General features: G+C 41.1%; 1 protein-coding gene across 1 annotated transcript; it reads right to left on the minus strand.

The window, feature by feature from the left end:
• Window positions 1–1,560: 1,560 nt before the first annotated feature.
• Window positions 1,561–15,204, minus strand: SEC61A1 (SEC61 translocon subunit alpha 1). The gene is made up of 12 exons (XM_029996019.2): window positions 15,070–15,204; window positions 13,416–13,483; window positions 12,689–12,754; window positions 12,514–12,592; window positions 10,344–10,475; window positions 9,438–9,547; window positions 9,072–9,225; window positions 8,071–8,231; window positions 7,209–7,406; window positions 6,596–6,787; window positions 4,895–4,971; window positions 1,561–3,927 (listed from the first exon to the last, which is right to left on the minus strand). Exons 1-12 carry the CDS (start codon window positions 15,074–15,076, stop codon window positions 3,741–3,743), a joined length of 1,431 nt encoding a protein of 476 aa, XP_029851879.1. The 5' UTR covers window positions 15,077–15,204; the 3' UTR covers window positions 1,561–3,740.
• Window positions 15,205–15,526: the final 322 nt, after the last annotated feature.

Genomic DNA, 15,526 nt, shown 5'->3' on the forward strand with positions numbered 1-15,526 from the left:
CTTTTTTAAAACAACAAAAAAACCAACAACAAACAAAATGTTCGAGGAATTAGGAAAAAAAGTGCCTTGTTTACCATCTCGAAATTATAGGGAGATAGGCCCTAGGAATAAGTGAACTAGAACGAACCAGATGATTTTTAAGGCTTCCTGAATGGTGACAGGGACAAAATCAAACACCCAAGCACTGAAGTGCTGTGGCAGAAGCTTTCACATGAAATCTAAAGTGCAGAAGAAAAGGCATGCAAAGAGTTTTGCACCTAAAATACTACCAGCAGAAAGAGGATCTCAGACCTTGCCTTGGTGTTGGTATTTCACCTAGGTGTCTTGCGGCTAACTCGTAATATCTACAGTGACTTCAGTTACTTCTATGATCATATGTGTGATGACATAATATTCCTACAGCAACCATGGTTATTATTAATGCAGGTTTCCTGGGGACAAATAAAACAGCAAGGGAGAAGTCAAGCTGTTGTTTAAAACAACTTCATATATGGCCAAAATCTTGGCTGAACTTCTTGCATCCAGTACCAGTATTTTAAATAAATTTGCTTTTAAGTACTAGTGTATTTCTATTCAGGACTGTTCTGGTTTCAGCTGGGATAGAGTTCATTTTCTTTCTAGTAGCTGGTATAGTGTTATGTCTTGGATTTAGTAGAGAAGAATGTTGGTAACACACTGATGTTTTCAGTTGTTGCTAAGTAGTGTTTATACTAGGTCAAGGATTTTTCAGCTTCTCCTGCGCAGCCAGCAAGAAGGCTGGAGGGGCACAGGAAGTTGGGAGGGGACACAGCCAGGGCAGCTGACCCAAACTGGCTAAAGGGATATTCCATACCGTGTGACATCATGCCCAGTATATAAACTGGGGGGAGTGGGGCTGGGGGGGATTGCTGCTCAGAACTAACTGGGCATCAGCCAGTGAGTGGTGAGCAATTGCATTGTGCATCACTTGTTTTGTACATTCCAATGCTTTTATTATTGTAATTTTATTATTGTTCTCATGATCATTATTAGTTTCTTCCTTTCTGTTCTATTAAACTGTTCAGATCTCAACCCATGAGTTTTACTTTTTTTTTCCCCAGATTCTCTCCCCCATCCCACTGGGTGGGGGTGAAGTGAGCGAGCAGCTGCATGGTGCTTAGTCACTGGCTGGGGTTAAACCATGACAAGGAGGAAGATAAAATTTTTCCTTACTCTAAGTTAAGTTTAAAAATTCAGAGGGCAAAACAATATGGGGCATAGCACCAGCTAGCGCTGTATTTCATATGGAAATACAGTTTTTGTTAAACTGAGGCGTCATTACCTCGTTCTCCCACTATTTACTTGTGCAACACCTTTTGAATTGCAACTCTTCTGAAACTCTTCTGAACAGGAAAGCCCAGAGGAATGGTTAAGGTTCTGCTGTTGAGAGAAGGACTTGGAGCAAATACAATTAGTCTCATTTCACACTGACACTTTAAACAGCTGTTTTGAGAGGGGTCACTTTCACAGTCTCTTAGGCAGGCAACATTATTCTGCAAGTGTTAGAATTTTAACAGTATCCAAAGAACCAAAAGCCAAGCATTAGCTCCAAAGATGTACTTTATTTCATTTATAAAGCAGATTGTTTAGGCATTATTTCTTTTTGTGAACATCCACTGTATGATCAGCAGGTCCTGCTTTGAGGACATAGCTGCTTGATAATAGACAAAGATTTCACCACTAGACAACAAAAATACAGATGCATAGAACAAGTGCTGCTTAGACACTGAAGAACTGTCTAAGCTGCAACCAGTTCAAACAGATGATATGACCAAAAATACAAGTACAGCTCCAGCCCAGCCAGAGCTGCGTGCCCAAAAGTGGAGTCCTTTTTATTTCAAAACAAAATCTGTATTGGGCTTCCTAGAAAAATAACAACAAAAGAATCCCCAAAGCAGAACCACCACACCACGCTTCTTCCCTCTCCTTTTAAAGTCACTTTTTGACTGTCCCTTATTTCACATCAAAATTGTGCTGTGGCATACTAGTACTTTATGAAAGACAGAAAAATTATTAAGCGTAGTGTGAAGTAATAGTGAATGGTTGGTAGTGAGCATTTCACAGATACTTTATTCCATTACTTTTGTTCCTTTTCCAATTGTGATCCTCACCCCAGGAGTTTCACTTTTATTGATAGGTGTATGTCATTCCAAATTTGCAGATTTCCCACGCATTTGGTATTTGAGCTCAGTGCATTAACAAGGGCTTCTGGATGTTGTCATCTGTGCTCCTTGGGTATGTAAGAGTCCCATCACTCCAAGCAGAAACAGTAATTCATATACTGTCAGCCCAGCATGCAAAAACGCACAGAAGGCATGTTGATGCAGTGTAGAGAAACATTCCAACATTGTAACTCCTCATTCTGGTTTCCACATTGTCCAATACTGATTGAGGAAAAGCGTATTTACAAGACTCATACACAAATATTTGCATTTGGTCCTAGGCACCTGATTAGTACTGACAATCTAAATTAAAAAGGAAAAGTATTACTCTGGTCCATTAAAGCCTTTTACTGTAAATTCTCCAATTTGAAGGTGTGATCTTCAAAAAAAAGGAGGAGATCCAATACCTTCTGAAGAAGCACTTTCCTATGCATCATTCAAGTCAATGAGATTATAGGATGGAAAAGCCTTCTACACAAGCAATTTGCAAGAGTTATCTGAAAGGGTCTCATATCTAGATCTATAGAAACAGACAAGTAACATACATTCTTTTCACACTCCTCTGTGGTAATGAGACTTAAAATGCACTAGATATGAGTAGTCAGATAACATCCTGATTGCTACAAGACCAGAATTTATTATCCATGAGAGAAACTTAGCTTTAGCAAAGAGCACAAGCAGATTTGCATCTAAGCAGCCATAACATCCATTTCTTTCAGCTAGCATCAGAACTAGAAGTACTACCACTAATGGCAATGAAAACTAATTAGAAGGTTTTACAAAGCTGCCGGTATGACCAAGTTTCAAAGCTGCAACTCTTAAGCACAGACTCTGGCAGAAACTCAACTGACCCGACTCTTCTGCTTTTAGAGGAGGGGTGGTGGGAAAGAACACATTCCCATCTTATACAGAAACTTGACAACAGTCTCAAGCCAATATTCAACATCTGACAAGGTCTAGCGTAGTAATTACAAGACAAAACATTTGGAATTAGAGATGTCATTTAGTAAAAAGAAACAACTGCCTTCCAAATCTGCCATACTGAAATAAAACCCAAACACAAAACTGAACATATTAAAATACTGTTTGTGCTTACAACCGTAATTATGGAACTTCAGCATTAGAGGGAGAGATTTTTCTCACCACTACTGCAAAGGAGCTGCAAAAACAAGTTAAATGCAAAAAATCCCTTCCAAACATTTATTTAACAAACATTTATTAAAACCTGTAAAGGCTTCAGGTATACTAAATTTGAAAGGGTCTCAAAAAAATTTCAAGAGTCACTGAACTAAATCCAACTCAGAAAGCTGATTCTCCTAACACATAATTAAAAAACAATTTTCTTAAAAAAATTTTCTTGCACATTTTTCCTTATCAATTTATAAAATGCAAACGGTATGCTAGAAAAGTTTGAACATAAGGGAATGTGCTTTGGAAACATTATTAAAATATGTGTTCCTGTAGAATGACATTATCAAGTTTATGTTACTTCTTTTCACCTGACTGGCTATATTTTGAGAATGTTCCTCTCCTCTTTCCTGGGTCCATGAGAAACTAGGTTTAGAAAAGAAGAGCTCCCATACTGCCAACTTCACTCTGTTCCTTTACAAAAATTTCAAAGTACTGATAAATGATAGTGACAGCAAGCAGAATTCCAGTTCCAGACCCAATTGCCCCAAGGAAGTCTGCCAACACAGAGAGGGCGCCAATACAGAGACCACCAAATGCAGCAGCTGTAGGGATGTACCTGTAAAACACAAAATGAGAACAGAAAAAGTGCCACTAGAGTTTGCTCAGAATATTAACACACATACTAGGGTTAGTGGTATATGGGATCTGTGGAAAGTATCTAAATCATAGGCAGTTTTTTTCTAGAAAACCAATCCCAATGAGAACAGAAAGAACACTACAGAGATAATCTAACCAGGTGGTTAAAAAAAAATAAATAAACCAAGAATGAAACTACACGAATGGAAAAAAGTCAATGGCAGAATACTGTCTTCTCTCATGGGTCTACAATCCAAGATAAGGAACGTGCAATAGTGCCAGTATACTAGGTAAGGAAATAAAAAGCTCAACCGACTGGAGGGTAAAAAAATGCTAAGCTAAGAAGAGAAGGTATTACAGTCTTCCATGCAATTAAGCACAAAGATTAAGCTTATGGCTACTAGCTCTTCAAGTCATTTGCAGATGACTGAAATCTAAAGTTACGGTAACATTTCTGTAACATGAAGGGTGCATAGGTCCCACCCCGCAATTAGAAAACCTAGAGAGACCAACCCCTGCCTACCTCTGCACCTAGTAGATTTAAGTAACTGCTTGTTTTAGAAGCAAGGTCTACGTGAAAACAGTAGTCAAGACATAACACGTTAAAAATTACAGTAAAAAAAAAATACTTGTGCATCAGTTTGAAGTAGTAAAGTACACGCAAATGCTCACTACTAGCTATCCTATAAAATGTATAAAAATGAAAAAATGTAACAGGAAAATACAAGCTCCAGAATTTAAGGTATGTTCTCTAATTTTAAGGCAAGAATATGCTGTACTGTACGTGCCTTCCATTAATGAGACAATATTCTATGTCTCATGCATGTAACATTGAAGCTGAAAGAATACCTGTGTTCTAGGATCTAGAAAATGGAAGCCAAAGCAAAATTTGCCATGTGTTTCCCCATAACACTTTGCATAAATAGCCTAGGAAATGTGTAGCTCACCTGTTTAGTTCATGTACCATTGAAGTTTCTCTGTGGCCTCGCATTACCATTTGTTGTTCTTTCAATTGTTTGGCAACCTGTATTGAATGAAGGAATGGAGCAAGTAAGTTTAGCGTCATTTGTCAAGGCCACAGAACTTAGTACTATTGGAAAACAGAACCAAGACACTTCAGTAAATGGTAGTGGGTTTGGGGGTTTTTTTTGTACTGTTTTGACTTTTGGGTTTTGCTTTTTACATTATTCACCTGAGTTTAAAATATCCAGTATTTTAACTTCAGATAGACTGCAGTCACAGGCACTTTTCCACACTGTCAATTACACAAACATTTTTGGATAATTCTAGTCCTATTGAGAAAAGGAAAATCTGGAAGTTTGTAGGCTCTTGCACACAAATTCAGTTCCTGTTTTGCCACCTACCGTTCTCCTGGTTAGGGTTTAGTTTAGCAGATGTTAGCAAAACCATCCTATGAAGTGTCCACTCCATTTCAGTTTCCCACATTCAGTTGAGCTCACTATTTATTGGGGGAGGCCACATCAGAAACTATATGACTTAGAAAGAATCCCTTCTTGGAACATTATCCTTAAATTGGATTTCTGCAATTGTACAGGGTTACAATTTACTAACAATTGAGGGGAACTGAAACTCTAGCAGGGGAACTTCTGAAGGTACTTGTCACTGAATCTAATGTACTGAGAAAACACAATTTCAGATAATTAAGCTACCAGTTTTCCACTACATAGTGAACATTTAAGTAATGATTTACCAATTTTTATTTCTGACCTTGTTTATATGAACTTAAAATAATTTTATCCAGTATCAGGGAAGTATATTAAAGTGTTAAAAGCTGTATGTTGGTTTATACTGAAATAAAAATCTGGCTATACATGGCTGTGAATGCCTCCCTCATGCCTGACAACAAGCAGCTAGATGCAAGTCCAAAACAAGGCAGGGCTCACGCTGTTACAGTAACTGTGCAACTATGACATATTTGTTAAAGAATGGATTAAACCATTCCATATGGCTGCCAAACTTGATTTCCTACCCAAAACCACACAATACAAACATACCACGATGACAACTATTTTCCATCTTGTTTTCCAATTCCAATTTCAGAATGATATAGCTGCTGAATATCAAATATCCTGTAGCAAATGGAAATTTTGAGAAGCTAGGCTCAGGTAAATTAATGCACTGCACTATATTCTCTGTTATCAGTGCTATCAAGTTAAAAATAACAACTTCTACTTAATCTTCCCCAAAAAGAATTTAAGGGCTCTCTAGGCCAGGCATGGGTATTCAAGCTTTACCTGCAAGTTCTTATGCGGCCACTGCCTTGCACACGGTGCATCTGTCATTTGGCACTGAAAAGAGTTTCTACCTTTCCTGTTACCTTGCCTGCCCTCATACTGACATTAAGTAGCAACGTTCAAAGTTTCCTAATGCCACTGAAAGCAATTAGTTGAGTTTTGTTGTTGTTGGTTTTGAAAAAGCAGTAAAGAAAACAGGGAAAAAATTACCCCCATTCTGCCCTCATCCTCCTCGCTTACAAAAAAGACATAGTCACTGTTTATACAAACGATAAATATTACCAAGAAGATTACCAGCATAACAGCTATCTCAGAAGAAAGTCAGTCTTATTCTTACAACAGCCCATCTGTTTTCATCATGTAAACTTACATAATTTATCATTTCAAACTTACATCTTTAGCAGAGGAGCCAGAGACTTCAATCCATGTCTTAGAGAAGAAAGCACAGGAGCCCAACATAAATACAATATAAACAACTGCATGTACAGGGTCTTCCAACACTGAAGAAAAGGACTCTGGAGGCGACAGATAATAACAAAGCCCACCAACTGGATAAGCACGAGCAGGGCCTCCAGATGACGTGTCCTAGAAGGAGGAAGCAAGCAGTCACCAACTTTCTCACTATTTCTTGGCCATTAAGCTAAGCCTGTGTTTATATCACTTTCATGTCACTGTGTATCATTACTACTACAGCAGCATACAAAGATTCAACTTCACTATCACAAGCAGTTTCTAAAGTGGAAATTGAATACAATAAGGAACAACAAAAATACCTAGGACAGCAAAGAACAGCTCAAGGTAAAAGGTAAAAGGAGACCTAACAGCTACGCTGATCACAGCAGGTCTCATACTCTACCATTAATTTAAACAACTTACTAATTTAGGAGTTTCAGTGTACATGACTGCCTGTAGAAGTGTGCCTTAGTATTTAGGAGACCATCTCTTCAACCATGCATTTTAATTGTGCTCTTATAAAGCAGTATGCAAGATTAAAAGGAATACTCACAGACCAAGTGCCCAACAGGCTAACCAGTAAGTTGCCACTGAAGCGAGCAGAAAGCATCTGGGAGATGACATACAAGTTTGACACCAGGGCGGACTGAAGAATAATGGGAATGTTGGAAGTATAGAACAGCTTGATAGGGTAAGTGTTGTACTGGCCACGGTAGCGAGCAGATTTGATAGGAAGATCCACTCTGAAGCCCTGAAAAGTTTTCAAAAGAAAGTCCCCCATTATATCTGGACATGAACCCATACCACAGGTCATAAATTGCAAGTGCAAGGCCTTGACAGCCACAGAAAAAAACCTGCAACCATTTTGTGCAAGTACACACATTCTACCCAGAGGGCCATCCATGCAAACACTTCTGCAAAGGGCCTGGAAGCCTGCAGGGTGGTCTAAAAACACACATCTAAGAAGGTATGAAAGACGTAGACATCAGAGGAAATCTGCCATTTCAGGAAGACTGAACATAGCATCCAGGAAAAGAAACATTAAAACTTTCTATATTCTTCAGTGGTTTGCTGCAACAAACAGTAACAGACACACAGGCTTAAAAACTTCAAAGTATTTTCCAGCAAAAAGCAGTAGTGTTTGGGTTAGGCAGTATTACATGTGCACATTCATCTGGTTTGGGTTTTTTTTTTTCAGAGACCAAAGCAGGTCTCAAGTGTTTTGTGTGGCTACAGTAAACATGGAAACTGATTAAAAGAAGCTAGTGTTAAATGAACATCCAGATGTTGCAGGTACAAAAACAAGTCTTCTGAAGGCACAGGAAAGTGAAAATATAATTTCCTGTAGAAGGAAGCAGATGACATTATCTCCTTCCATACAAAAAGTTTTACAGTCCCTCTTTATTCCAACTGACCTGAAAATAAATTACAATAGCAAAGACAAAGATGGTGGCAATCAGATTCATAAGGTTGGGGAGATTCTGACGGTAAAAGGCCTCACGAAGAGCTCTGACTTTGTCTGTGCGAGTAGCCAGAAGATGGAACAGAGCAATGATGGCTCCCTCAAATTCCATGCCTTGGAAAGGAAAAGAAAAACCAAGTTAGTTGCACTGTGATTATCTCCAAACTTCAGTGCTTTGTCCCATTAGGCCTACTTCTGAACTACAGGATTCAGAATGGGATTTCTCCAAGTCTTTTGCATCTTCAGCACGCTGTCAGACTTTTACTACTGTCATCCTTCATATCAGCTATGTTATTTCCAAGATTTTTTTTAAATTGCCCTGTAGTGGCCTAGAAACTAAATCATAGCCCAACAATCAAATGGAATAACTTTATTGGTCTCTAGAAACATTGACATTCACCAAGTTCTTTCCACCTTTCCTCCTTCCCACCAAAAAAAGGAAAAAAAAATGAAATGAGGGAGGCAGCATGCTTTCTAGTATCATTCATGGTGAGACACTAGTTATTGTTTGTACTACAGCAAATGTGATAACCTCATTTATGTTTTCTATTACACAGCACCAAACATGATCACCTCCTGTCAAGTTTGGAGAATAAGGTTTTTGGGGCAAAGCTTAAGAAACGCAAGGAGCAGAAAGAAACAGATGATATCTGTCAGTAAGTTGGGCAGCAACCATAAAACAATGGCAGTCTACCATTATCGAGTTTTAATGGAGGCACTGTAAGAAATTCAAGTTCAGGAAATATCTTGTGACATACTACAAAATTATAAAGAAATGTCTTTGTACTTGCACCTTGCATAGGAGCAGCTGCTGTATTAACAAGATTCACTACATGGCAAGTACACAGCTAAGATGCTAGTAACAGCATTTGCCATTTAAGTTAACACACTGTAAAAAAGATTTCGCCTTTTTGCACCAAACTTCTGTAAAGAAAACGGACTATGCCATATTACCTCGTCCTGTGTTCACTGTGGTGGGGCTGAATGCTTTCCACACAATAGTCTCACAGATATTGGTAGCAATGAAGAGAGAGATGCCAGAACCAAGACCATATCCTTTCTGTAGAAGCTCATCCAAGAGCAGAACTATCAATCCAGCAACAAAAAGCTACAGTAAAAAAAGAAATACAGCATTAGTCCCACCTCTCTTTAATTTTTGTTAAAAAAAAAAAAACTTGTATTAAAAGATAAGAAAAGACTATGTATTTAAGAAAGCAGGCACATCTTGATCTTTTTTCTCTGGATATGGGGCAGGCAGTCCATAATGTTGATTTTTTTACCCTTTCAGAGGGAGAGTAAGTAGAGAGGACTAGAAATTACCTGAATTGTGATAAGCAAGCAGATACCAGCACCCATCTCAGATGGGTCTCCGTACATTCCAGTCATTACATAGACAATAGACTGTCCGATGGTAATGATCATTCCAAACACTGTATAATAAAAAGAAAAAAAATATTATTTGTTCTGGAGATTTATGTCAGTGGGCAATTAGAGAAATATAAATCACTCCTTTGTAGAGAAATTTGGGACAGAATACATAAGTCACAGGATGTTTAAATTCAAGGGCAATTTTAAGTTTGTTGTCTGAAATATGGCACAGAAAATACAAATACACACAGACTTCAGAAACAAATACACTTAGAAGCAAGTGGGTTTGGTTATTGAAGATTGCTTTAGATAATGAAAACTCTGAGGGTATTAAGATATTACCTTAGCAATTTATGGTTCTTTTTCCAGTAAACAGATCAGTAAGTAGTGTGGTACAGCATCAAATAGCTAAAGAATACTCAAATTTTTCTAAAAGTCATTTATCAACAGAGCACAGAGATCCTATTGCTGAGAAAGAACCATGCTTCAGACTGCAAGGTAAAAACAACTACAATATCTCAATCAATATTAACTTTTTTAGGTTAACACTGACCAACACAGTTCAAAGGTTGGGTCCCCACAGTCTATATATTGCTTAGTTTATCCAGTGAGAATACAGCAGCAATGCCAATTGCACAGATACTTTTCCTTTTCAAACCTTTCTGAAGCTAAACAGCTAACAAGCCAGAGAGCAGTCAAAGACTGATGAAATACAGAAATCTGCAGCCCAACATGAACACACAGCATGACAGAACCCATATATCCGACTCCAACATTCATCACATGGTAAGTTTACATCTTCTGTTGTTAGGGTTAGGTACTGTAAAACATCAGCGTTTAATATCAGCTGTTACTCACATTTCTGTGCTCCATTGAAGAGAGCTCTGTCCTTTGGGGTGTCACCAACCTCAATTATCTTGGCACCTGCCAAGAGCTGCATGATAAGCCCAGAAGTGACAATAGGTGAAATGCCCAGCTCCATCAACGTACCTGCCAGACACAAGAACAACAATGAAAGAAAATAATGGGGCACCATACCCAGGCACCTTTGAAGTTCAAAGCTTGTTTCTTCTACCCTTTGCATTGCAATGGAGAAGATATAAACTCCCAATCTCCGTAAATGTAAAAGGTTTCAGTGATAACAGAAGCTTGCTAAAAGTCAGTCTGGTAAGTAATACAGTACTCCTCAGTACCTTAAAAACTATGTTTGCTGAAAAAGGAATAGATTTACTCTGCATAAAACAATGCAGGAATTTGCTTTCTCCCTTTGACAATCAGTCACTTTATTATTCGTAATTTTAAACAGGAAAACCCAAACTTTTTTGAGGAGTGCACCAAGTTGCATTCATGCTGTATTGTGTTTGCATGGCAAGGTTTTGGTAGCAGGGGGGCTACAGGGTTGGCTTCTGGAGAAGCTGCTAGAAGCTTCCCTCATGTCCAACAGAGCCAGTGCCAGCTGGCTCCAAGATGGACCCACCACTGGCCAAGGCCGAGTCCATCAGCAACGATGATAGCACCTCTGTGATAACATGGTTAAGAAGGGGGAAAAAAAAAAACCAACAATAACCAGTGCAGCATCAACTGCAGCTGGAGAGACGAGTGAGAATATGTGAGAGAAACAACTCTGCAGACCCCCAGGTCAGTGAAGAAGGAGCGGGAGGAGGTGCTCCAGGCACCAGAGCAGAGATTCCCCTGCAGCCCATGGTGAAGACCATGGTGAGGCAGGCTGCCCCCCTGCAGCCCATAGAGGTCCACACTGGAGCAGATATCCACCTGCAGCCCACAGAGGACCCCGCACTGGAGCAGGTGGACGCCTGAAGGAAGCTATGACCCCATGGGAAGTCCGTGCTGGAGCAGGCTCCTGGCAGGATCTGTGGACCCATGGAGAGAGGAGCCTGGGCTGGAGCAGATTTGCTGGCAGGACTTGTGACCCCATGGAAGGGACCCACACTGGAGCAGTTTGTGAAGAACTGTAGCCCACAGGAAGGACTCATGTTGGAGAAGTTCATAGAGGACTGTCTCCTGTGGGAGGGACCCCATGCGGGAGCAGGGGAAGAATGTGAGGAGTCCTCCCCCTGAGGAGGAAGGAGCAGCAGAGACAATGTGTAATTAACTGACCGCAACCCCCATTCCCTGTCCCCCTGAGCCACTGGCAGGGAGGAGGGAGAGAAAATCGGGAGTGAAGTTGTGTCTGGGAAGAAGGGAGGGGTGGGGGGAAAGTGTTTTAAGATTTGGTTTTATTTCTCACTACCCTACTCTGATTTGATTGGTAATAAATTAAATTAATTTTTCCCCAAGTCGAGTCTATTTTGCCCATGACAGTAATTGGCAGGTGATCTCTCCCTGTCCTTATTTTGACCCATGAGCCTTTCGTTGTATTTTCTCTCTTCTGTCCAGCTGAGGAGGGCAAGTGATAGAGCAGCTTTGGTGGGCACCTGGCATCCAACCAGGGTCAACCCACCACACATGCATATACACACATCTCATGATGCTATAAACTGATGGATAGCCCAAATGATATATAATAACAAAGTGAATTCAGGAAACTGTCACCATTCTTAATTCACACCTGCATTAGAAAGCCTCTACAAGAAACTGAAATTTACACAAACTATCATGAATTTTAATCTTCTGTGAGACAGACTCAAATGTCACCCAGAAAACAACACCACACATATAATATGGTTTGAAACACAAATCAAAAAGCTTGAATTATATACAGGAGATTGCAAGAGCAGCAATGCAGGTAATTAGGAACTGTCTCTTCCCTAACCCTTTTCCCTCCAAAATGCTCCTTGATTTGTGTGCATACAATAGGTTGCACACAGCCAACCATAAACTCATTTTGTCCACAAAGTTGTGCCTTTCCCAATGCCACACTGGCTTATGATTTTACATAATATATAGAATTACTTTTCCCTCTCTACTTCAATTTTTATCTTCATTAAAATAGAATGCAATGTAAAAAAAAGTCCAAAAATGTTCTGATTCAAGCTAAAAAAAAGTCCTCCTGAAAGACTGACCATACCTCTATTTGATGCCAAAATCACTCTCATCCAGTAGAAAGGATCTGCTGAGTCTGATGACATGATACCGAACAAGGGAATCTGCATTTCCAACCAACAGAGGAAAACAGGATTAGAGACTTCATAACATCGTTTAAACATTTCAGCTCTTCCTTAAAAACAAGAGAAGAAACATACCTGGCAACATACTAAGAAGATGAAGAGTGTGATAGCTGTCCATAATACCTTTTCCTTAAACTGAATCTAAAGGAAAAAACAAAAACAAAAACCAACAACCAAAGATGGCAAAGCTGTCAAGATAACAAGATCTAATCAATCAGGCAAACTTTCATAGTAGCTAAAGCACACTTGATTTTCTTGTGAAGGGACAAAGTACAGGACATCCTAAAGAAAATAACTCGCTCTTCATCCCTTTTATACTACATAAGGCCAAGGAAAATGGCAAATAAACAAGCTTACGTTAATGGAAGGTAATTCTAATACTTCCACAGAAATGAGTCTTACATTTTCATAAGAAAAAGCTTCCGGTGAGAAAAAAAAATAATACAGAGAAGCTTATCTTAGCAAATAGTCTTAGATTAGAACTTAAGAAGCAAAGATTTTCAAGTTGCTATTTTAAACTACTCTAGTTTACACTCCAACATGTACTGCTTTCAACATCTCACATCTCACTGCTATGGCATAACTGTATCTGCACAATTGCAATTACCAGCAAGTACATTCTTGTACAGCCATATCCACAGTACAGGATGTACTAGACAAGCACTCCACTAAAAACAGTTATGCCTATAATTGCCATTCTCCCAACAGGAAAAAAAACCCCAAATCCCACAAGTGCAAACGAAGCTGTAAACATTTCATATTACACAAGTACAAACCTATTAAGAAAATTTTATTAACTTACCTTCCGTTCTGGCTTTTGGATTTCAGGCAAGATAACACAGAAGGGCTTGATTACTTCAAGAAATTTTACTGTACGGAAATTAGTTAAAAGACAAAGTGAACATACAGATACAAAGAACACTGGGAAAAGCTCAAGAAAATTGATTTTGTACATGTACTTTATATATTAAAAGTCTCAGTTAAGGACAAAGTTTTGTTGTTGTGGGTTTTTTTTAAATTAAATTCTTATCTGTTCTAAATAAACAGAGATTCACCTAGTATGGTGTAAGTACAGCATAGACTGGAAACAGAAGGAAAAAAAAAAAAAAGTCAAGAGTTTTCCCATTTTACCAAGTAGGTTGACAGTGCAAAAAAACCCCCCTTGCCATTGTTTTGCATGAATTTATCAATACCCTTGAACTTTTATTTCATAATAGCTTCTCCCCTAGCCTGATATTTGAGAAATACAATACCCCAGACAGTTTTAAGTCAGGGGTTACTTTTGGGCCATACAGCTTAAGAATTCCTACACACTGTTCATAAGCAACAGTTCAAGTTACTTTACAGAATGCCTCATGCAACGATCTCCTCCTAGTCAAAAGGACATATCCTTAGATCAGAAAAGTCTGTCTTAGAATAAGCATACAAAAGAAGAGGGTATCTGCAAAGTCACAAGTCCTCCTATGAGCAGAGAGATCTGATTTGGAACCAAGTTAATGCTAAACTTCTTACGACAGATCTAAGACTGCACACATATTTTGGACTGACCTGAACTAAAAAGCGTACGATGATGCCGAAGAACTGAAACTATTGGTGGCTTCCCACTTCTTTGTGGAAGGCTGCAACTTCAGTGGCGATTTTGTAACGCTTTAAGACCAGCCCAGAAAAATTACTTACTTAATTTCAAACGATTAATTGCCTGAAAAGTTACACTGGAGTGTGATTTTAAACTTAAAGCAAATCGTGATTCTCTCCCACATCTACAATAATAGTATACCAATTGACTACGATGCTTTTCAAGCAGCTCTTCCTCGAGGTAGCAGACTCTGAAGGCTTCCATTCACACGGATAACTTCTAGACTGCAGATTACCATTTCTAGTTTACTCTGACAATGTAATTGAAAGCGTTATGACCAACCGCCAACCTGACAGCCCGTCTCTCCCCGCCTCGGTACCGCACCAGGCACACTCGAGCCTGGGATGGCCGGGGCCGTGAGTGCCCGCCAGGCAGAGCGGCCCGGTCACCGGGCATCACGGAGCGAGCGAGCTCCTCTCCTTCCCTAGGAAAACCTGCCGTGACCAGGAAATGGGTCTTTCACCGCGAGAGAGGGAAAAAAAAAATAAATGAAGAATCCAGAGGGACCCTCTAAACGCGAGGAAGGGAAACCCGCGCAGGGCTGGCCACGGAGGGAGTGCCGCCCCCAGGCTGGCGGCCCCTCAGAGGGGCTCCCCGCCGCCCTGGAGGGGAGCGGGGGGAACGGGCCGCCGCGCCGCCCGTGAGGAGGGCCGGTCTCAAGGTGCCCGCGAAAGGCGAGCCGGCGGCCGAGCCGCGGCCCCTTGGCCATCGCGCGTCCCGCGGAGAGCCCCCCCGCTCCCTTCCCTCCCTCCCTCCCTCCCTCCCTCCCTCCCCGCCCCCGCGGCCTGCCGCCGCCCGGCCGAGGCGCCCCGGTACTCACTGCCCATGGCGGCCGCCGGACGGGAGCAAAGAGCGAGCGGCGGCGGCAGCGGCGGCCTCAGAGAGACACGTCAGGGATTGATCCCGGCCGCCCCCTTCCGCTTCCTGCCACGCGCCGGGTCCGCCGGCCGCCGCCGCTGCGCAGGCGCCGCCGCCCGCGCCCTCCCCCAGCAACCACCGCCCTCCGCCGCCGCGAAGGCACAACGCCTACAACTCCCATCGTGCACTGCTGACGGAGCGAACCGCGCCCTCCGGGGAGGGCGGAGCGCTCCTGATGCTTATTGGCTCCCCGCGGGTCTATGCAACCAATCGGATGACGAGGTGGCGCGCGGCTTGCTGGGAGTTGTAGTCTTGGCCCCCCCGGCCGCCATCTTAATGCGGTGTGGGACTAGCACCTGGGAAGGGCCGTGGCGGGGTGTTGAGGTCGTAGGTTATTTTGAGGAACGCGTGGTTTAGCT

The sequence above is a fragment of the Aquila chrysaetos genome, chromosome 20 (genome assembly GCF_900496995.4).
Source record: "Aquila chrysaetos chrysaetos chromosome 20, bAquChr1.4, whole genome shotgun sequence".
NCBI classification, from domain to species: domain Eukaryota; kingdom Metazoa; phylum Chordata; class Aves; order Accipitriformes; family Accipitridae; genus Aquila; species Aquila chrysaetos.

Bases quoted from the DNA above. Each gene is read 5' to 3' on its own strand.
- SEC61A1 (XM_029996019.2), bottom strand. The intron at 10,476-12,513 runs GTATGGTCAGTC...TGTGTCTGGCAG, and splicing joins GATTTTGGCATCAAATAGAG to GTACGTTGATGGAGCTGGGC. The intron at 6,788-7,208 runs GTGAGTATTCCT...TCCTCCTTCTAG, and splicing joins GCCTGTTGGGCACTTGGTCT to GACACGTCATCTGGAGGCCC.